The 20,229-nt window shown below is 54.9% G+C and overlaps 4 protein-coding genes across 4 annotated transcripts; 1 reads left to right on the forward strand and 3 right to left on the reverse strand.

The window, feature by feature from the left end:
• Nucleotides 1–8,498: 8,498 nt before the first annotated feature.
• Nucleotides 8,499–11,145, reverse strand: BKA78DRAFT_357378 (uncharacterized protein; the record flags this gene model as incomplete). Its single annotated transcript, XM_066892208.1, has 2 exons — nt 8,499–10,534; nt 10,584–11,145. 2 exons carry the CDS (start codon nt 11,143–11,145, stop codon nt 8,499–8,501), a joined length of 2,598 nt encoding a protein of 865 aa, XP_066738414.1.
• Nucleotides 11,146–11,751: 606 nt separating this feature from the next.
• Nucleotides 11,752–13,533, reverse strand: BKA78DRAFT_259293 (uncharacterized protein; the record flags this gene model as incomplete). Its single annotated transcript, XM_066885356.1, has 4 exons — nt 11,752–12,399; nt 12,444–12,985; nt 13,032–13,332; nt 13,384–13,533. The coding sequence occupies 4 exons, from the start codon at nt 13,531–13,533 to the stop codon at nt 11,752–11,754; spliced, it is 1,641 nt and encodes a 546-aa protein (XP_066738415.1).
• A 510-nt stretch (nt 13,534–14,043) lies between these two features.
• On the reverse strand, nt 14,044–14,748 carry BKA78DRAFT_300227 (uncharacterized protein; the record flags this gene model as incomplete). Its single annotated transcript, XM_066887161.1, has 1 exon — nt 14,044–14,748. The coding sequence occupies one exon, from the start codon at nt 14,746–14,748 to the stop codon at nt 14,044–14,046; it is 705 nt and encodes a 234-aa protein (XP_066738416.1).
• A 1,284-nt stretch (nt 14,749–16,032) lies between these two features.
• Nucleotides 16,033–16,494, forward strand: BKA78DRAFT_300228 (uncharacterized protein; the record flags this gene model as incomplete). The annotated part of the gene is made up of 1 exon (XM_066887162.1): nt 16,033–16,494. The coding sequence occupies one exon, from the start codon at nt 16,033–16,035 to the stop codon at nt 16,492–16,494; it is 462 nt and encodes a 153-aa protein (XP_066738417.1).
• Between the last annotated feature and the right edge of the window lie 3,735 nt (nt 16,495–20,229).

The following is a 20,229-nucleotide window of genomic DNA, read 5'->3' on the forward strand; positions in this document are numbered from 1 at the left end:
AATGTCCATTAGAGCCAGCCAAACAGTGTGTTATTCGCGTTTTATGGGATGGACTAATCCAATGTTGCGCCGCTGCTTGAAGCATTAGTAGCGAGGAGAGAGGAGTGCAGGTTTTATACCCGGCAGGTCGACGCCTCGTCGCGTGACATGTGAAAGTTGGAAGGTGCAGGTCAGCGGGGTATAAAAGCGTCTTTCTTGCTTGTCTGCTTCAACTCAGACACGGTTCTGCCCCTGCAGCTTGCTGAATCGCTTGCAACGACTGCAACCAGTCACTGTGTGGCTTCACAACAAAAAGACACGCGACTGTGTGGTTTTTGTCCTCTTCCTTCCTCATCTTTGAATTCCACCACCACCACCATCTCCTCTCACTAACCCCAATGTCTAGCCCTGTCTCCCTTTGGTGTCGTATATCGCCAACATCATTTGCTAGAGTCGTGGGACATTACCCCTAAACACCAGTATTCATCATCGACTCATCAGCACTGGTTACCCTCCCCAAACTCAGCGCGCTTGATCGGTTAAGAGCAATTTTTGACTGAAAGCGCAAACACAACGGCAAAGAGTACGTTGAATGCGTATGGAATGAGCCAAACAGTGTGGTTTTCGCATGTTTGTAGTGGACTGCTTCACAATCGCGTCACTGCTTGAAGCATTAGCAGCCAAAAGAGAGGAGTTCTAGTTTTTTAACCAGCAGGTCGACATCCAGTCGCGTGACATGTAAAGATGGGAAGGCACAGGTATAAAAGCCTCTCGCTTTTCTGTCTGCTTTCCTCGAGCCATATCCGGCCCCGCGGTCTGCCTCTACAGTCTTCAGGACGGACGATGACCGTGCTCTGCAGAACACTGTCGTCTTTCCTCTTTTGCGCTCATCCTGCGCCTAATTTTCTCTGGCTGTGGTCTTTAGTCATGATTTCATCCGATGGTGTTGAAGGCCATCAGCATCGTGTCGGAATGCGGGAATCTCGCGTCACTCGAATGAGCCGTTGCCCCTGAATCCCATCATCATTCCGACTCGTTTAAATTGGTCGACCTTCCCATTTTTTCTGCGCGCGCTGGGTTGAGCGTAAGTCGTATGTTGGAGGAGAGCGCAGCCCAAGACAGCAGAAAGTGGGTTGAAGTCCTAGAGGCAGCCACACAGTTTGATGATTGCATGGGCCCACCCGACATCGAGCCCTGCATGTCACTTCTTGAACAGACTGGAAGCAATGACAGAAGAGTGAGAGCCGCGCCAGGTATTATACCTGGAAAGTCGACTTCCAGTCGCGTGATGACTGCGGAAGGCAAGAGCGATGGTCGAAATGGGAAGGGCCGGCCACGAGTGGAGCGCAACGCGACTCGACATGGGACCGATTGAAGGAAGAGTGACGAGTATAAAATCCAAGCTCTTTTCCCATTGCCTCTTACTTCTCATGCACCTCGAGGGCACCTGCGCTGAGATAAAAAACACCCCTGCAGGTTACTGTCGCTACAAGGTCGTAGTCAACCACCGTTACTGCCTTGTCCGTTGTTGTCTTTGGCCTCTGGGCTCCCAGACTTTGTGGTCTTTCTCTCTTTGCGGCTGCGGTGGTACGGTCCTTTCTCCGCGTCCTGTCGGGAATTATTCATCGTCAATGTACAGCAGAGATCATAATCAATTTTGGCATCATGCATTGGATCTCAACGCTGGGTCGATGGAGCAAACTTTTCACATAGCATCCTCATACAAGAGACAGGTGACACCTTCTGATGGCTGTGCAAACCGCGCGGGAGCGCGATAGTCAACGGTAGTTCCAGAAGACAAGGCAGCGAGTGATGACGTCTTCTCCGACTTTAACGAAGGAGGCGTATTTGGATAGCGACCTGCTGATGGTTCTTCGGCGAGCAAAGAGAAAACGAGGAAGTTATATACCCGTGCATCTAGCCAGTTTCCAAGCTCGTGATGGATGCGGGCGCTGCACGTGGAGCGGAAGTCATGATTGAGCAGGGGCGTCAGGGGTATAAAACTGCCCCTCCTTCCCGTGCTGATTGTCTTCCATTCTCCACCATCCGCGTCTACAACCAGCCTGGAAACCATTGTTTGTGCGTCCAATCGACTGCTGTGTCCGTGGTATCCATGATGACGCCCGCGAGACTTTGGCTTTTCTTGGTCTTTGTTCGCTGCGCGTCTTTTTCTCCCTCCACATCCCCTGTCTTCTCATTTTGCTTGCCCGAGTTGCCCACGCGCATTGAACTGAGAGTCGTCCACTATTGTCGTTTACTATCGAGTCTCAATAATGACGGCCTCTGATGCTGCTGCGTCTATCGGTAGGACGAGGAAAGCACAAAGGTCGAACCGCGAGGAATGCCAGGTGCGCACATAAAATAAAGGGCGGCAAAATACAGTGCTCCAGGTGAAGGTCGTCGAGGCCAACAAGTGGGGCTTTGGTAGTGGAAGCTTCATAGAGGCTTGATATCGCCCTCTTGCTGTCGTGAGCAGAACGTGGGAATGACAAGAGTTTTATACCTGGCCCGCAGGCCTATCTTGTCCTACTTTGAGAAATCACGCGACAAGATGCCGGGCGCGTGAGGCCGCTTATGGCAAGACCGCAAGCGAATATAGCCTATGGGACTGAACCAAGGTACAAAAGCTCCACCTTGCGCGTTCGATCTACTCGCTTGAGTCTTGGCTCCCCATCTTCCACGACTTTGTGGCACAAGCCATAACAGGACAAGCGGACGACTGCTGCGTTGTTGGGGTTTTCTCTTTCTTTGGACCCAAGAAAGAGTAGACTTGCCTTTGGCTGAGGCTTTTTGGCTCCGCTGAGATGTCATCAAGAGACATGGTTGGCCCACGCATCTCTCCGTATGTACCAGCGCAGGTCCATAATGGCACTCTTCACTATGTCAGCAAGAACTAAAAAGCTAGAGTAGCCGGGCGGCGCAAAAGTCTCGGAACTTGGTGCGAAAGACGAAACAAAGCCAACCGAGTAGAAGATTCAGCCGTAGCTTGTTTTCTGCACGTGCACGCCATCGGCGTCGATGCTTTGCGAGAGATGGAGACTGTCGAAGGAGACTTTATACTCCGCCAGCCTACTCATTAGGCGACTCTAGCGACCATCATTTGGTTTGCAGTCAGAAGGTTGGGTCTACTGTCCCTCGTGAGCTCGGCGTGATCTGTAGCAGAGATGGGAGGTATAAAACATCCCTCTTGCCTCTTGTCTACTTGACTTCCAGCCTCGATCACCGCGTCTCTGCAGCTTAGCTGCAGAGGTACATCGAAAGCCTTGGCTTCGACTGTCTGTGGTGAAAAACATCAAGTTCAGCGGAACTCCTTCTTTGTGTGTCCATTTTCGCTTTCAGCCGCTTGTGGTTTCTTTGCCCACAGCTATCTTCTTTGATCAGTATTCTTTGCCGTGTAATCCGAGAAAGCCTGACGCCATGGATGTGCAAACCATCTTAGTGCTGTTCCGCGTCACTGCCAAATGATATCTTTAATCGACTACCTGCCCCTGCGCGTGCTTTGCGCGAGCGCGAAGTGACAGGCAAAGCTGTATGTTTGGACGTGATGTGGCTGCTTTGAAGGCGATTGTCGCGTCATGTCTCGGAGCTCCGGAAAGACTTGTGCCGCGAGCTGCTCGCGAATGTAGAGGCGAAGGGGAGGAAAGAGTGCTGTACCCGCGCTTGACAGTTATTGCCAGGTGAGTACCTGGACGCTGATACTGCCCCAAAACTGCGTGGCGTATAAGTTTGCCCGTCGAAAAACAGTGTAGTTTGGTCGGAAGCTATGCCAATTTTCAGACGTCTCAGGCTGGTGAAGTTTCGGCAGCTTGAACGTAAGAGTATCCATTCTCGCGGTGAGAAACGGTATCGGCATCGGTCAAGGCCATCAACGGGTATCGATCGGGTTCAGACTTCAGGAACGGGTATCGGTCGTACGCGGGTTTCGCGCCTTCGCTGAGGGGGGCCTAGGAAAAGGATCGGTTGCAGACGGTGAGCCTTCAGGCGATCAGTTTCGCATCTTTGCAGAGAGGGACACGAACAGCGTAGACGGTTTCGGGTGCCTCTCAAGGCCAGATCATGGACGGCGGTCGAAAACGGTGGAAGCCACCGCAGGTAGACTAGGACTTTGCCGACATGGTGTTGCAGTAGATTTTCGAAAAGATTTTCGGTGATCAAAGCACTGGTGACGACAGCTGCCGCTTTGAAGAGAACGATAGAGCCTGCTCTGGAATTGTTGTTGTCGGGAAGGTAACGTGAAAAAACAGTACGCGGTAGGGAAGAAGAGGGCGGAAAAAGAGAAGGCAAAAGGGCAAAACATCACCCACCGAAGTGGGGACCAAACTCAGGCTTTTGGGGGAATCTCTGGTGGGAACTGTGAGGTTCGAACACCTATCCTCCGCCTCGGTTTTATTTCACTCTGCTGCACCCTTAGTTCGTAGAGACGACTCAGTCTTACCAAGTACGCTAACAGTACTATGCAATGTACAAGGCAGAGGACTATGAAAACTGACCGCGCTTTTGCAAATTATAACCTGAAATTTCGACACTCGACACCAGGAAGCCCAAATGGTGGGTCTTGCTTGTTTGCCACGTTCAAAGCTGCGAGGCCGTTTCTCGATCAGGTGGTGCCTCTTATTCTTCGCTCCTTTGGGGCTTACCACTGCCGCAGCTCTCCAAGCTGCCCGACATAGATGCAGGCCTGTCGTATAAGGTCTTCTACCGACAATGAGGACACTGAAGGAGAAGCCATTCTTATAGGCGTCTCGGTCGGCAGCATGAGAAGTGTGCGGTGCTCGGCATGTGCGCTGCCCAATCTTGAGCGCCAGCGCACAGGAGCTGGAGACGTATGTGGCAGGTGGCGGAAAGCAGGCGCAGCCAATAGTGCGAAGATCATTCTTTCCTCAATCTCCCGCCAGCGGTGTATTCAACAGTGCACCTGCAGGTCGTGCATCGAATGGGAAACAAGGGAATGTGCTCTGTGTTGAAGTCGAGAGTATTCAACCACGCACCATGCCTTCCCATGCGGAATCCTCTGGAATCTCGCGCGAGTCTTTCTCGTCCTTTTGATGCGTGTTCTATCCCCCTCTTCCTCTTTCCTCTGCACACCACCTCGACGCCGGCCTTCATAGCAACATGATGAAGGCTCCCTGTCACTCAACGCAAAGGACTTGGTGAATTCCAATATCAAGTGCGCAAGGCGCTTAAACGCTCACTGTACCTACTGCTCTACGGCCGTTTCTCCTTTGTTACTTTCTCTGGGTCGAGCTCCTTCATGTGCCATGACTTCTACTACCAACCCTCGGTGTCTGTTGAGAACTAAGTTCGTGTTCGTGTCTTGTGCACGCCGCTTTATAGACGGATGCTGTAGTTCTTCAACCCCCTTAAGCACCTTGCTACACCAACAGCAGCCATAAGATTTGATCAGGAGTCGCACGAGGCAAAGTACGACCAGGCTTGCGTACACTGCAATCATCAGAAGGAGAGGTATAAGGCCGACGTCCTTTCCCTGCCTTGCCTCTCCATCAACTCGACCGCGCATCTACAGTTCTCTTCAACACGCTCATGAATTGGAGTCACTGCCTGTTTTGTTTTTCGAGCGCGCTTTATGCCGTACCTACTTGTCTTTTCTCTGCTCTTACCCTTGCTCCATCCATTTGATTGATTTGGGCGTCAGCTTCTACTAATGATGGAGGATGTCGAAGTCCGATCGCGCTTGCATGCGTCATTCCTGCAAAATAAGCCTTCATTGTCTGCTCAATGCACTTCGCCTTAGAGCCTTCCTTCGGCGGGAAGAAAAGAGTGCAAGTCCCTCATGCGCGAGCAGATTCACGAACAAAGTGCACACTCTAGGAGAGGCTTGTGGATCGAAAGCCATGGTGATGGTGAGCAAGCAATCTTTCGGAAAAGAGACACGCTTTTATAGCCATGACAGATACGCCCTTACTGAAACGGCAAGAGTCAGTGGTCAGCTGTTGAGAGCACGTGGCTCACTGCCAACACAGAAGTGGAAGGTGCGACCTGGCACCTGCGGCATGACATATGGGCGAGCAGGAGAGCAAGGGGGGATAAAGGAAACCACTCTTCTCTTTGCGGCCGACCTCTTCCATTAATCTCAGCATCCGCGCCAGCCTAGGACAAACTTCCTAACAGCATGGAAACTTTCTTTGTCGGCACACATAGAAGCTTTCAGAACACTTGCCGGTCTCCTTCCTTTCCCGTCCTCTCTGCCACCATACTTCCCCTATCCACTCAGTACATGATCCCCCATCATCGCCGCAAAACAATGAGATTCGCAACAACTTACTCTAGAATCCCTCATCACTACACAGTTTTGTCACTTTCGACTCCCATGCTCACTTCCCGATTGGAGTACGCATGTCTAGTGCAGTTTCCTGCCAGCGACGAGCGAGGCTCAACGAAAGTCGAGAGCTGGTAGGCAAAGCACAACAGCAGGAGCACTTCGCCAGTGAGGTTTTCATGGTGATGAGGACCCCAGCCAAGTGTGGAAGGTGATGAATGATTTCCCAGAACTGCCGCCCTTCAATTGACTGAAGAAATGATACCAAAAGCCTTGAAGGGGTCATTGTTATACCTAGCAGAAGGAGCGATTGGGCTCGGTGGCAGCGTAGAAGTCACGCGACCAACACACATCACAAGGAATCCCAAGCCAACCGCGGATGCTGACCTCGCTAGTCATTTGAACAGCAGAAACAAGAGGAGCGAGAGGTATAAAACACCACTCCGCCCTTTCAGGCACTTCATCACCACAAGTCCGTTCTAGCTCCTCGTGCCACGAAGAGCCTAACAAAGGGTCTGAAGTCACTGTGCTTCCGGGGATGCCCGGCGACCCCCCTACTTGTGTCGCTTTGCTCCCTGTTTCCTGCCATTCTCCTCTTGGCCACTCCGGCCACGCCATCCGTCCATCCAACTCCGCAGGAATCCCAGCCGTCATCGTCACCATCGCTCAATACCACTCTGCACTACCTGCCATCAGCATGACTCGATATCTAGCTTCTTCGTTGCCTCCTGTTTCATTTGACTGTCCCCTTTTTCGCAAGACTGCTCGCTATAAGGCCGGGGCAGAAAGAAAACGGAAACAGTGAAGCTTTTTTGATCTAGGCAACACGGAGCAGAAGTGATCAAAGCATTAGACGAGCAGACGCAGTGTGTTGCTTGAAAAGACAGGCTTTCATATCGCCTTGGTGCGTCGTTGCGTCCTTGACCCTCGACGAACTGGAGAAAGAAGGAGCGTTTATACCCACCAACCTGCCCACCCACCTGCTCCAGCTAGCCCCTGAAGATTCTTGATCATGCGACCGCAGACATCATAGGGTAAGCACCAACCTCCCTAGGCAGTAATCACCACCACGTCCGCACTCGCTTCTCAGACACCCGCACGTGCCCTGCGCTTTTGCGCAATATAAAAACCTCGCCCCTGACCACCTCTCTCGCTCACTCACTCACTCACTCCCAACCATGGCGCCAGTTTAGCAATTCATTGGAATGAAAGTGAAGACCCAGACTTGTTGCGGCCTTGGCTCAGCCAGACCGTGCCAACTCCTTGGGTGTTTTTGGGCGTCGCTGCTCCGCTCGACTTTGGCCGTCTACCACCATACCGCGAAATTGTGACCGTTCAACATCTTGCAGCAATACCAACGCCCCATCCACGGCATCTGGCCTTTCCGCGCAGTGGACGAGCGAGCAGCGAGTGCGTGAAAAGCCGGGTAGGACCTGCGCAGATGCAGTGCAATGCAGGGCAAGAGCGACGGGATGGGAGCCTTGCATCGACTCCCTCTCCCTTCAGTGGACTACGGCCCCTGACGGGCATGCGTACATCAATCCATCCATCCACCCATCCATCCATCGCAAGGCAGTCGGCCGGCTCGAGCCGGCCTTTCGTGGCAGACAAGGCACTGCGTGCGGTTTGCTGTCTCTTGAGGGGACCTCAACAACCAACATCGATTGATCGATTAATCGTTTCCATAGAGGTATCGTGTCATTTCATCCGCATCCACTGCCACAATCAGCAAGCGTGCTAGCTTGTTTTCTAGCCTCCCACCCATGTAGCTACTGCCTACCTACCGACTTACCTACCTGCCTACCTACGCACACTCTAATCTAGTGCGCTCGTGCGCTCGCCACCACCCCCGCCAAGCCAAGTAAAGCAAAGTCAAGAAGAGCAAGTAAACAGCCATCGATTCAATGCCCTGAGCCCTCAAGCCCGTCCTCAAAATGATATCAGCTCCCAATAATCACCTACCTACCTAGTCCGGTGAACGCCGTGCATACCGTTTGCTCCCGCTCCAGCTCCGCCACCTAGCCATCCCTCCATCCACCAAAGTCTTCAAGCAAACAAACCCTTGAGTCGTCCATGCGCGCCATGCCGAGATCGAAATCTGGGGGAGGAGAGAAAAGAAAAAGAAGAGAAAGCAAGCCGTGGCGTCTGCTGTACGGCGTCGCCGTGAAGAAAAAGATCTCAAAAAACACGCTCATACCGTACCATGCCAACCACCCACCTATCATGCACAGTGCCGCCCACCTCACGCGCCCTCCATCTCCTCATCTTCCGAATCGTCAGGGTCGGGGTGCTCAGCTTCGCCCTCGCCCTCCTCGTCCGCCTCCAGGTCGTCCGCCTCGGCCCCCGCCTCCTCCATGTCTTCGTCCTCGACGTCGCCCTCGGCGCCTCCCTCGTGGTCCTCCGGGTCGACGTCCTCCAGGCCGACGGCGCTGCTCTCGCCGGGCTGGCTGTCGACGTCGGCGTCGTTGGCGACGTTTGGGAGGAGCGGCGCGAGGGGCGGCGAACCGGCGGCGGCGCCTGCGCCCCGGGCGTTGCTGCTGCGCCCGCCGTCCTGGAGCCCGTTTTGACGCTGGCGCCGGCCGCCGCGGGTCGACGAGGTGCCTGCTGCCTTCTTACGACGTCCACGGCCGCGTCCGACGCCACGCGGGGTGCCAGAGGTAGGGCCGCCGGCGCCCGCGTCTTCGCCTACCCAGACGAGGTCGTGGGTGCGGTGGAGACTTTGGTCGAAGGAGTTGCCCGACATGTTGGCCAGGCCGGCAGCTGCTTCGACGTCGTCGGGGTCGCGGCGCTGCTTCTTGATGGCAGGCTCGCCGTTGCCCTCCCAGCGGTCGAGGCGACGGCCAGTCTGGCGAAAGACGCGAGCCCAGTGTGCCATTTCTTCGCCGCAATCGTCGCCTTCGGCGCGGCTGCTGGGAACTGGATAGAGACCGGCAAACTTGGGGGCTTCGAGGACAGGCTTCCGGGCCGGGCCGGGGAAGTCCATGACGGCGCCATTCTCCGCGGCGAGCAGTGCGGCTCCGTAGTATTCCTCTTCGCTGTCGTATCCGTCCGGCATCATCTTGAGACGCTTCCATGTGCGAGCCATGGCACCTTCAAATTCACGATGCTTGGTCGCTTGCTCATGGCGCTTGCGGATCTTGCGGTCGAGAATGTAATCGACTTGTTTCTTGCGGTGCTGCTCGACAGCCATCTGGTGAGCGGTGGGGGGACGTTTGCGATTGATGCTGGGATCAGCGCCGTTGAGCGGGAGGTAAAAGCCGTGAGGGCCGGGGCCGCTCAGGGCAGGGGACGCATCCATGGCCGACTTGAAGGCGTGACGGCCGCTGGCTGCGGTCGAGGGTGTGCCCTTGTTACGAGGACCCCAATTGCCGCGGCCAGGTCCTTTGGCAGGCGGAGTTGGTGCAGGGGGAGTGGCTGGTGCTTCGTCGTTGAGCAAGTTGTTTATGCGCATATGAGGCCCAATTCGAGGCGCGTAGTTGGAGATGCTGGGTGGGCTAGCAGAGCGTGTGCGATCCGTGTCGGAACCGTAGTCGGCTTGCAGTGCTTTCAGAGGCGGCTTGGAGCGACCACTTGCTCTGAATGATCCGGGCGCTGGAGAATGGTGCTCGCGGCCGGGGGTCATGGAGCCGTCGTCCGAAGCCACCGAGAAGACGGGGTTGTTGGTAAAGCCCTTTTTGATGCCACGCTTGGGGCCGGTGACGACAGGTGCCGTGTCGCTGGCCAGAATGTTTGCGCGCTCCTTGCGCTTCTCCTCGCCATACTTTTGCTCCTCCTCCGTATCAACATTTTCCAACGCAGCCTCCTCGTCCGTCAAGTGCCTAAACGGAGGCGTCTTGATCGGCATGCCGTTCGTCGCGTCTCCCGCCATGCCCGCCTGGCCAGGTCCAAACGGATTGTTCAACGCGTCATGCTCGGTAAAGTCGCTCTCCAAGTACCACCACATCAGCCACAAAAACGCCCTCGCCCTGCTCTCCGAGCTCAGTGCGCTCCGCATCACCAGGTCGAAAAAGTCTCGCGGTGGGAAAAAGTGCAGCTCGGAAATCTTGGGGGCATATTGCGCCAGGACAAAGATGAGGTTTACGGGGTTGGTGCGCGGAATGGGCGTCGCCTTGATTTCGTCAATTGTGCTCGGCTGCTGCGTGTCTTCAGTAGCTCCTTTCAAGATCGACTTGAGACGAGGGGCATCTTGCAGCTGCTTGTATGCATTGGGGTCCTGATGCGCCTGAAGAGATGGAATCGAGTGGTACGTCCGGAGCTGGGCGCGCATCTCGGGGAAGACTGGGCTGGTCAGCAATCATTCCCCAAGCAGGGCGGGCGCCTTGCTCACAGTTCAGAGTGGTATTCATCCTGCCGACATTGACCAAGAGGCAGACCATGGCCATGTTGATGGCCGCCGACCGCTCCGTCAACAGCTTGTCCTTCAAGATCTTGCTGCATTTGCTGCTCTTGGCCATGGCATCGAGGTAAATGTCGGCAAAGGTGTGTCCCGATGTTCCGTCCGACACCTTGTGGAAGACGCGGGTCTGGTCATCAAAGACGGCCTTGAGAAAGTCGTATTGAATGTCCTTTCTCCACAGCGGCACGCCATCTTCCTTCTTCAGGTGACGAATCTTGTTACCTGAGTATACAGACGACACGCTGCCGTTAGCATTGCGACGCGTCGTGGTCGTGGTTGAAGTGTACATGGGGTGGTCGTCGGAACCTTTGGGCTTGCCTTCGGCGTCTTCGAGAATGTCCTGTTCGTCGGCCTGGCTGGGAGGAGCCTCGGGTTTGACGGGCGTAGTCATTTCGGAAGCTTCAGTTGGCGGGTCAGCCAGGACGTGTCGAAGGCTGTTTCTTGGATCGGGTTCGTCGGTCCGCGGTGCTGAAGTCGAGGGCGGTTGCGACATGGCGGGTTTCAGATGCTTAAGCTGCGCTAAGCTCCCAAGTTCGGCAAAGTTGCGGGATCGAGTCGTACTGCGCAATCACGGGACCATGGCGACGTGGTACAGCCAGAGAGGATTGCAAAAAGGCGCTGTTTGATGGGAGGGAGAGGGCGAGCTTTGGAATCCACTTGAGCTTGGAATGGCATGGATCAATTGGCCAAGCCAGCCTCGAGACCTGTCGGAGTAAAGGTAGTTCCGAGCATTGGTTCACCGCCTCCTCACCGCCCACAGCGATGGCAGTATCCTGGTCCATTAAGCTCTGTGATGTCATGGTGTTGAATTGAAAAGAGGTCCAGACTGAAACTTGATTCACCGAAATGCTATAGATGTGCAAGAGGAAGAGCCCAAGCTGCAAGCTCAATGCAAGAAGTCTCTCCTGCGCAGGGGTATAAAATTGTATGGGATCCACTGGGAACGACTATGCCGCCAAATAGCAAGACGACAATCCAAATGAAAAGACGGAAAATCTCAAAAGCCGTCCCGATACGCCAAACACCAATCCGCCCGGACAACGCCTTGTTCATGCGCTCGAATGCTCGCCAATGCTCGCAAAGGATCAAAATCATCTCACTAGTTAACTTCTGCTGGCGGCGAAGCCTGTTGGATATTGTCGCCGTGGGCGCTCTCCGCGTCGTTACTCTCCGGTGCAGGATGATCCGACTGCGGGCTCCTGGGCGGCGTGGCCGTGTTGCCAGTTCCAGGGAGCGGTCCAGTGGAGCCCGAGGGTTGGCCATTGTCCTCCAGCACGACGGCCGACGTCTCGCTAGGACGGACTATAGAACTGCGATGAACAGGGGCTTCATCAGTTGCAGCTCCATTCGTCTCGACCTTGTCGTCTTCTTCGGGCTCTGCAGCGTCCGCCATTTCTTCGTCCGAGACCTCTTCATTGTCTGGCTCCGTCGCTACGTGCTCGTTTTTCTCATCCTCAACGTCGCTGTCGTAAAACTCGTTGTCGTTTTCGACGTGCCTGTCTTGCTGCAACTCCGTCATTCTGACATCCATGTTCTTGTCGGCGTCCAGATCTGCAAGCATGTCTTCATCTTCTTCAGCGCCTCCAAGGCTCTCGCGCGGCACATCTTGCATCTGGACAGATGGAGCAAAAGGTAGGCTTCTCAGCCGTTCGGAAATCGTTGATCGGATCTTCTCCAGATATTCAGGGGTATTGTCATTCGACATGTTGGACCTCGGCACATCCAGCAAGTACTCCGGGCAGTAGTACTGGTCCAGTCAGCGCAATCCATACAGAGAGGGATTATGCTCACCTCATAGTAGTCACTGAACGGCAAGACCTTGCTGACACTATCACCAACCGCATGAGCCGTCTCGAAAGCCCACGTGCGCGCGACGTTGCGGATGCTGTAGCCGCCGCCACCGAGAAGCATGGTCGGACGTCCAAACTTCTTGACAAATTTGACGCAATTTGCATGTCCTTCCATGCTGAGGTTGAAGCTGCCAAGGCGATCTCCTGACAAGCTATCGGCACCGCACTGCAAGACTATGGCTTCCGGATTATAGCAGGTCATGACGTCTGTAATGACCGACTCGAAAATCCTTCGGTACGCATCATCGTCGATACCATCTCGCAGAGGCACGTTGACGGCATACTTTTTGCCAGAGCCGATTCCAATGTCCGACAGGTGGCCGGTACCGGGGTAGAATTCTCCAAACTTGTGGAATGAGCAAGTCATGACCCGGTCGGTGGTATAAAAGGCCTCCTCGACGCCGTCTCCGTGGTGGATATCAATGTCGATATAGAGGACCCGTTGGTATACGCGCAAGAGTTCGAGAATTGCCAATACAATGTCTGCGGCCGTTAGTCGTTGCGCCACAGCCGTGGGCAGGGAACCCACCATTGACGTAACAGAAACCACCAGCCTGGCCCTTTTTCGCGTGGTGAAGACCGCCAGCCCAGTTGACTGCAATGTCGCATCGTCCACGGTTGAGGCGTGCAGCTCCCTCCATTGATCCACCGGCGCTGATGGAGCAAAATTCAAACAGGCCGTCGAAAACTGGACAGTCGCCGCTAATGTCGTACTTGAGCGCTTCCTGCTGGCAGTTTCCTATCGTGTCGGGAGTGACGCGCTTGAGAAACTCGATATACTCGTCGGTGTGGAATTGGGTCATTTCCAGATCCGTGGCAGGCTTTGCGCGCTACGATGTGATTCTATTAGAGGCGCCTGGTAAACGCAGGACGTGACGTACGTAAACCTCCATGTTGCGATACAGCCCGTAGGACATGACCAAATCGTGGGTCATGCGGATGCGAAAGGGCTTCATGCAATGGCCAGGCTCATAGTCGTAGCAGCCAATGTCAGGATCGTACATGTACGCAATGCGCGTCTTGTTGGACATTTTGGCAAAGTGTGAGAAGACGAGGGAATGGTGGGTTACAGGGTCAGGGTTGTGTGAGTTTGTAGAAGAGCGGCGTGTGGGAGAGCAAGTGCGGCGGAAAATGATAAAGGCCGTGCAGCCGATGAGCTGCAAATGGGAGTCCCGCAGGCCAATGTGGCGCAGGCGCAGGTGGAAGGCCTGGGGAGCGCGTGGCCGTAAGCTCGTGGAGTGGAATTCGGATTGAGATGCACTGGAAATGCATCGATGAGCTGTGGGAGCTGGACGCCGCTAGACCCCCGTCGATGACGCGGGCCGTCTCGGGCAGAGCTCGGTTCCTGCAGCCCGCTGATTCATGCAAACAAGATCAAAACTTTTGGTCTGTGTTGGAGCTTGATATCATGTTTCGAAGAGAAATCCAACTCTTTGTTCCAGAAATCTAACAATGCAAAACTCATTCATCACCAAGCCATTATTCATCGCTAACCCTCGTCCAACGCCGAAATGGATATCACAAAATCATCAACATCGTCATTACGAACCCACGGCATGAGCAAAGACCTTGCTGGCAAGATCACTCAGCATCCGCGCCTTGTCAGCCTGTGGCAGCTCCTGGAATACGGCGTAGACACTCTTGCCCCTAGCATCCCGCACAGCACCCAACTTGCTGCCGGCGACGACGCCTGCTACGGCGCCTGCAAAGTTGGCAATGATGAAGCCCATGGCGCCTCCACTGAGACCGCCGACCATGCTCCAAAACTTGCCCGTTGGCTGTGCGCGCTCGCCCTCGGCCATGCCCTCCTCGCGGAGCATTTCTTCAAAGACGTTGCCAAACTGCTCGTTGCTGCGCGCATCCGGAGTGGGACCAGTGTTGGGGTTTGTGTTGGCTCCGCTGCCAAAGAAGGATGACCACGGGAATGATCCAAAGCCTGCACCGGCTTGTTGTCCCTGTTGGCCGCTGGCGTTGGGCTGTGGAATCTCCTCCTCAGGATCGCTGTCTCCGAAACCTCCGCTGTAGTTGTTGTATTTCCTGGCGGCCTCGTATTCGCGTCGGCGCGTTGGATCACATAGCGTATAGTAGGCGTCGTTGATCATTTGGAATCGCTTGGTTCGAGAGGCGCGGTCTGGCGAGTCGGCAGGCACGCGGTCGGGATGGTGCTTCAGGGCGGCCTTTTTGTAGGCATCGCGAATCTGCTGTTGGTTCGCGGTCGGCGAGACGTCGAGAATCTTGTCTGGCATGATGGTTAGAGAGGTTCCGTCGTTGGGTCATGGTTGCCTACAATAATCTGGAGCTGGAGAAGTCAGCGTTGCGCGTATGCGGATGATGGAGAACCGAGCTTACTGGACATGTCGGAGAGTCGTGCGAAGGCTGAGCAGCTCGGGCGAGCAAGAAGGTCGAGAAGGGTGATTGTTTGAGGAGGAGACGTTTCCAGGTTGAACAAGACCAAGTCCCGTCGCGCGGATCGCAGGCCAGTCGACGGGCTATGACGTCGCCGCCGCTGGGCCCAGGGTCTCCCGGCACGTGCTGGCTGGAGTCCTCAGGCATTCTTCACCTTTCATGCTTCATTCGTCGACAGTCAACGTCCTCCCTCGCATTCGACTGCATCTCTCTCTGCAACTGCACTGCATGCGCTCTGCGACTCCATGGCGACCACGAGCAAGGCCTCGACCACCCGTTCACGACAGACGCGCTGCCGGTCCGCCCCGTCTCCACATCAGGGAATCTCCCCGTCTGTGCTGCAGAGTCAACAACATCAAAAACTCTCGAGACGGAGCAAAACTCGTGTTGGATAGTCTGCCCCACTGTTTGCGGCAGCGGACGCTGAAGCTGCATCCGCGTCCTGCAAGGATGGACGCTTTCAGATGATCAGTCAAAAAGTCGCATCCTGCAAGCAGCGTCCTGCGTCGTCGACCTCTCTCCTACAACAGTCGCGCCCAGCCAGACGTCGTGCAACAGACTTTGCGCCATCTCAACCACGCTCCGCATGTACTCTCCAGTCAAACATCGCGAACCCCGTGGCGTTGGGGGAGAGCCATGGCGCGGCATCCTCAGCCCCTCTCATTCGTGCCCTTGACGTCCCGGGCGCCTTGCATCTCTAGTCCCGACCAGCCCATCCCATGGCCTCCACACTTTTCTTCACTGAGAATCCTCACCTCTCTTCCCTTCTGCTCTGACCGGTCGCGACAACTGATGCACCTCGTCCATTTCGAATTGACAGCTGTTGGCGTCTCCACTTGACGCCTGTGATCCGCCTCACCTCGTGCCTGACGTCGGCCCTTTTTCCATCACCACCGCCGTAAATAGACGGATTCGCAACCATCTCCCGCGCCATTCGCTGATCTACAATCTTCACCCTCCGCCCTGTCCATCCCAGTTGCCTCGTTGGGCTGTCTCGACATTGACAGCATATCCTTCGCCAAAAACCCTGCACCGCCGTTGGGCATAAAACCACCACAACCGCAACCACGGCCACCATTCGCCGTTACCGCGTCGTGCGCCCCAGCCATCACTCTCATTCCAACATGGGCTGGTTCAATTCTCGTTCTCCCTACTCTTCCCACTCGACCTATCGTCCGTCATACACGCGCGGGCCCAGCAGCCACTACTCGACGCATTCGCACTCGTCCTCCTACTACAAGAGACGCCCGCGCGACGGCTACATCCAACAGCTACTCCGCCAGCTGCGGCGACTTTTGCGCGAGCTCTACGACTACGCGCGCCGCCATCCGGTCAAGCTGTTCTTCATGGTCATCGGGCCACTCCTCAGCAGCGGCGCGCTGCATGGAATTCTGCGGCAGTACGGCATCAGCCTGCCGCGCGCACTCAACGGCGCCCTCGGCGGACCAGGCCTCAGCAACTACGGGTCGCGCAGCTACAGCAGCGGCTACTATGGCAGCGCCGGCTATGGTAGGGATTACGACAACGAGGGCTTGAATCTCCAGAGCTTGATGAGCTTGGCTAAGTTGGTCAGGTACTTTGTTTGACCTGCATCGGTTGTTCAAGGTGGTCACACAGGTGGTTGTCGCCTGGAATGTGGCGTGAGACGACTTGCTGGTTTGATGCAAGGTCGTCTTTCCGTGGTCTTTGACTGGATCGCGGAGCGAGTGCTAATTGGTCGCTTCTTTTGACGACACTTCTCTCCACAACATCTCAAACCTCAAGCAAATACGACACGCAACACGAAGCTTTACGATATTTCATATACCCCCAAAACCTCACCTACCACCCATCTGCCCAGTCATGTCTCTTCTCTTCTTTCATTTATACCCGGCACTTCTCCCCCAACTTTCGCCGTCCATTCCTCACGGTGGAAAAGACAAAAAAGACGGACCAGCACAAGCAAGAGAGACTTTTTCATGCCACTTACGACCTCTTTTCACTTCCTCCATCGTTTGAGATTACCATACGGCTCTCCAATTTTTGTAGTGGGCGCCCTCGACAAGCGACCACCCTTTCTCAACATACGGCGGACATTCACCCTTCTTTTCATCATCATCATACGTACCATGGGGACGCAGCAAAATCTGACAATATACATCTTCTTCCAACATCATGTTCGCCACCCAAACTTCGTCCGTGATGACCCAAAGAACAACATGTATCAGATCGCGTGGTCCAGTGATCAGCTGGATTGATATTGATATCCCACTCCGACCTCGCGACCGACCTGACTCTCTGCTATTTAAAGCCCCTTCCGTCACCCTCATCTCTTTCCCTCCCCTCAACAGGTCGCGCCATTGCCGAGCGGGCTCAGTACAAAGATCTGCTACTGTGGCTTTTGCACCTACAAACACCAAACTTTCGCACTGTCTTTTTGCGACAAGATCCGCAAGACTGTCTCCCTCGCCTACTTTTCACTCTTCACTCAGCGTCTGATGCTGCTGCTCTATATTATGGTAGCTGGCAAATACCTGCAGCATGGAATGTCTAACATCATCTCGAGACAATGACGGTGAGTTGAATTGACTGTCGAGGACGTGCTTACAGAAGCAGGTTTGCCCGGGACGAGGCCGAGGCCAAGTCGCACGATCGGCACGGCAAAAGGACAAGGACGACAAAGTAAGCTGGTCGACTGAGCTGAGAGCTTTGGAGGCCGAGTCTGCGGTGCGTCTTGGTCATGGGGAGAGGGCGGGTGTGTGTGCTTATATACCGACCTCCCTTCTCACGCGGCCCTTAATCGTTTGTTGGAGTCACCTGCCTGCGACATCGCCGTCTGCCCAACCCCCTGCTGACCTCGTGATGTGTTCGTACCGTCTGCCTTCCTGCCTCGCTTCTGTTCAACCCTAGGCACAGGGTATAAAAGTCACTCCTCTCCCTGTGCTCTGTCCAGAATTTCTTTTTATCAAGCGGCCAGGCTGGCCCATCTCAATCCGGTGTAGTCCCGTGGCACTGTTGCGGGTCTTGAAGGACACAGACAACTGTCACTGTTTTCCTCCTGTTCCCTTTCCGCTGCCGCATTTGACTTGCCCTTTGCGATCTCCCTGTTCAGCGGAGCAGAAGTTGTATGGAGCGCAGCATGAATCGACACCGCGCGTTGCGATTGTCGAATGATGCTGAACAACGACACTGCTCGATCAAGATGTTGAAACAAAAACACAGCACATCAGACACCTACCAAACGCACTTACGCAGTGTTGACGCGCCATTCTTTCGCCCAAGCCCAACCAGAGACCAAGAGTCGCGTGATGCTGAACCACAGGAACCAACAAAAGCAGTCGGGTCCCATTCCGTCGTTTTTTTCATGGCACAACCACGCCACTGCTGTTGTCTAAGAGGAGCAATTGGCAGAGGTTGTCCTACTTTTATACTCCTCAGCCCCCACAGATGTACGTTCTTGCCGGCAATGAGGCCGGTGCAGGGGCAGGTGACGCCGCTGCGCCTTCCCCAGGTAGGCAGGGGATTGCGCATGTGGGCAGCTGATGAGTTACGGCTTGTATGCGCTCCGTTTCTCGCTCGTGAAGCACAGAGCGCTTGGAGTGAGAGTAGTCAGGGCATATTGGCTGATGGGGTCAATCACGCGAGCTAGTTCACGACCCCTGAATCCAGACCCCTGAGTCTCTATAAAAGCCACACGACTTCCCGTCGACGGCTATACGACTGCGCGGATTCACGAAGTCGACAAATCAACCGATATTTCGGGAGAACTGACTGTGGTTTGCATCGGTATCATCGCTCACATTTCACTCGGGCGGCTTTGGTTCCGTCCTCCTCAACCTTCTTGTGGGACCGGGCACAAGCTTCTGATCACTTGCTCCAAGAGATACATTGCAACCACTGTCATTGTTTTCATTGCTCAAAGATGCCGCAGGCTGGCATTTGTGAATGATGGGGAGGTTTTATGTGGTCAGTACATTGCCTCGGTCGAAAGACACCATGTCCAGACTTCCCGACCCGAAAAACGGCCAGAGAGCAAAAGTGGAGGTCTCCACGCGCGGTAAGGGACCAGTCACACTGCTCCTGGAAGAGTTTGTCTCTTAGAGAGAGGCGCAGATGCTGAGTTGAGAAACTCGTGGTATGCGTCGACAAGCTTTATATACCTACGTAGACTGCTCTCTCGAGTCACATGGGTGGCGAGGCAGGTCATTCGTTGCTTCTTTTTTTGGTGCAGTCACGCGCTACGCATCTGCTATTTCCCTAGGCGGCGCCTCGATTAAGCTCAGGGGCAGCGCGCAGCACTTCACAGCAAATAGTGGCGCACACCATGATCTAACTGCATGCCACATTCGACACAACCATCGCAGTCCAGTCGATGGCCCTAAGTTTGGAAAAGCAAACGCGAACCGGGACGGTGACGACGGTCCACTCTGTCGAGGATGAGGACAGGACAGAGACAGAACAACGAGTCGCTCGGCGGAGTCAGCTTTTCGGCCAGTGTCCCAAACTACGGATATTGATGAGATTCAGCCATTTGCGCGGCATGAGCAAGCCGAGTGAGAGGATAAGAGGGCGAGGTTTTATACCCGCTCCGAGGACGGCGGGAGTGATCGTCTGTCGGACTGACATTGCACGTGGAGGATTGAAAACCAGGAAGGGGCAGGTCACTCGACAAGCACGCGCATCGCTGCCTGATCTCGAGTCTCGTGAAGCCCGCCGGCGGACTATAAAAATCGTGTCTTTGGTGGCCTACTGCGCTCTCCAAGAACACGCGAGAGCCTTTGAAATGATACCGCAAAGAAGAGTCGCACTCTTGCCTCTGCTAACGCCGCAACTCCTCACGTACTGTCTTTGCTTTGGCGGCGGCCTCGAACCTTACATCTTTTTCACCCTGTTGCCAAAAGCTCCCGCAATATGTTGGACGGGATGCATGATTCAATGATGATGACGAATGACACATTAAGGTGCGCCAGTAGACGGCCAAAGAATTGACCTTGGTTGTTTACTGCACTCAGCAAGCTGGTATGCAGAGATTGAAAGCAAGCCCATCAGGAACGACACTACTGCCGTGGCTTACTGGGTCGAAGGTTGTTCCTGTCTTTCTTGCGGAGCCCGCGGTCGCCTGTCACCACCCCTGTCTTCTCCCATGGCCAGGCCCCAACACTTACCTCGTCAATTCCATGCACTGACGACGGCAAGAAGAGGCGGAGGCCACCATTGCAAAACACTAGTTTCGCTTGTTGCGCTACGGTTCGCACCAGACCGCCCATTTCCGGTGCCGGCAGCATGATGCAGCAGTGTTGCTGAACAGCATTCGATGGTGGCTATGTAGAGCACAAATTTCG

Source organism: Phyllosticta capitalensis (assembly GCF_038381095.1).
Source record: "Phyllosticta capitalensis strain CBS 128856 chromosome Unknown BKA78scaffold_13, whole genome shotgun sequence".
Classification (NCBI taxonomy): Eukaryota; Fungi; Ascomycota; class Dothideomycetes; order Botryosphaeriales; family Phyllostictaceae; genus Phyllosticta; species Phyllosticta capitalensis.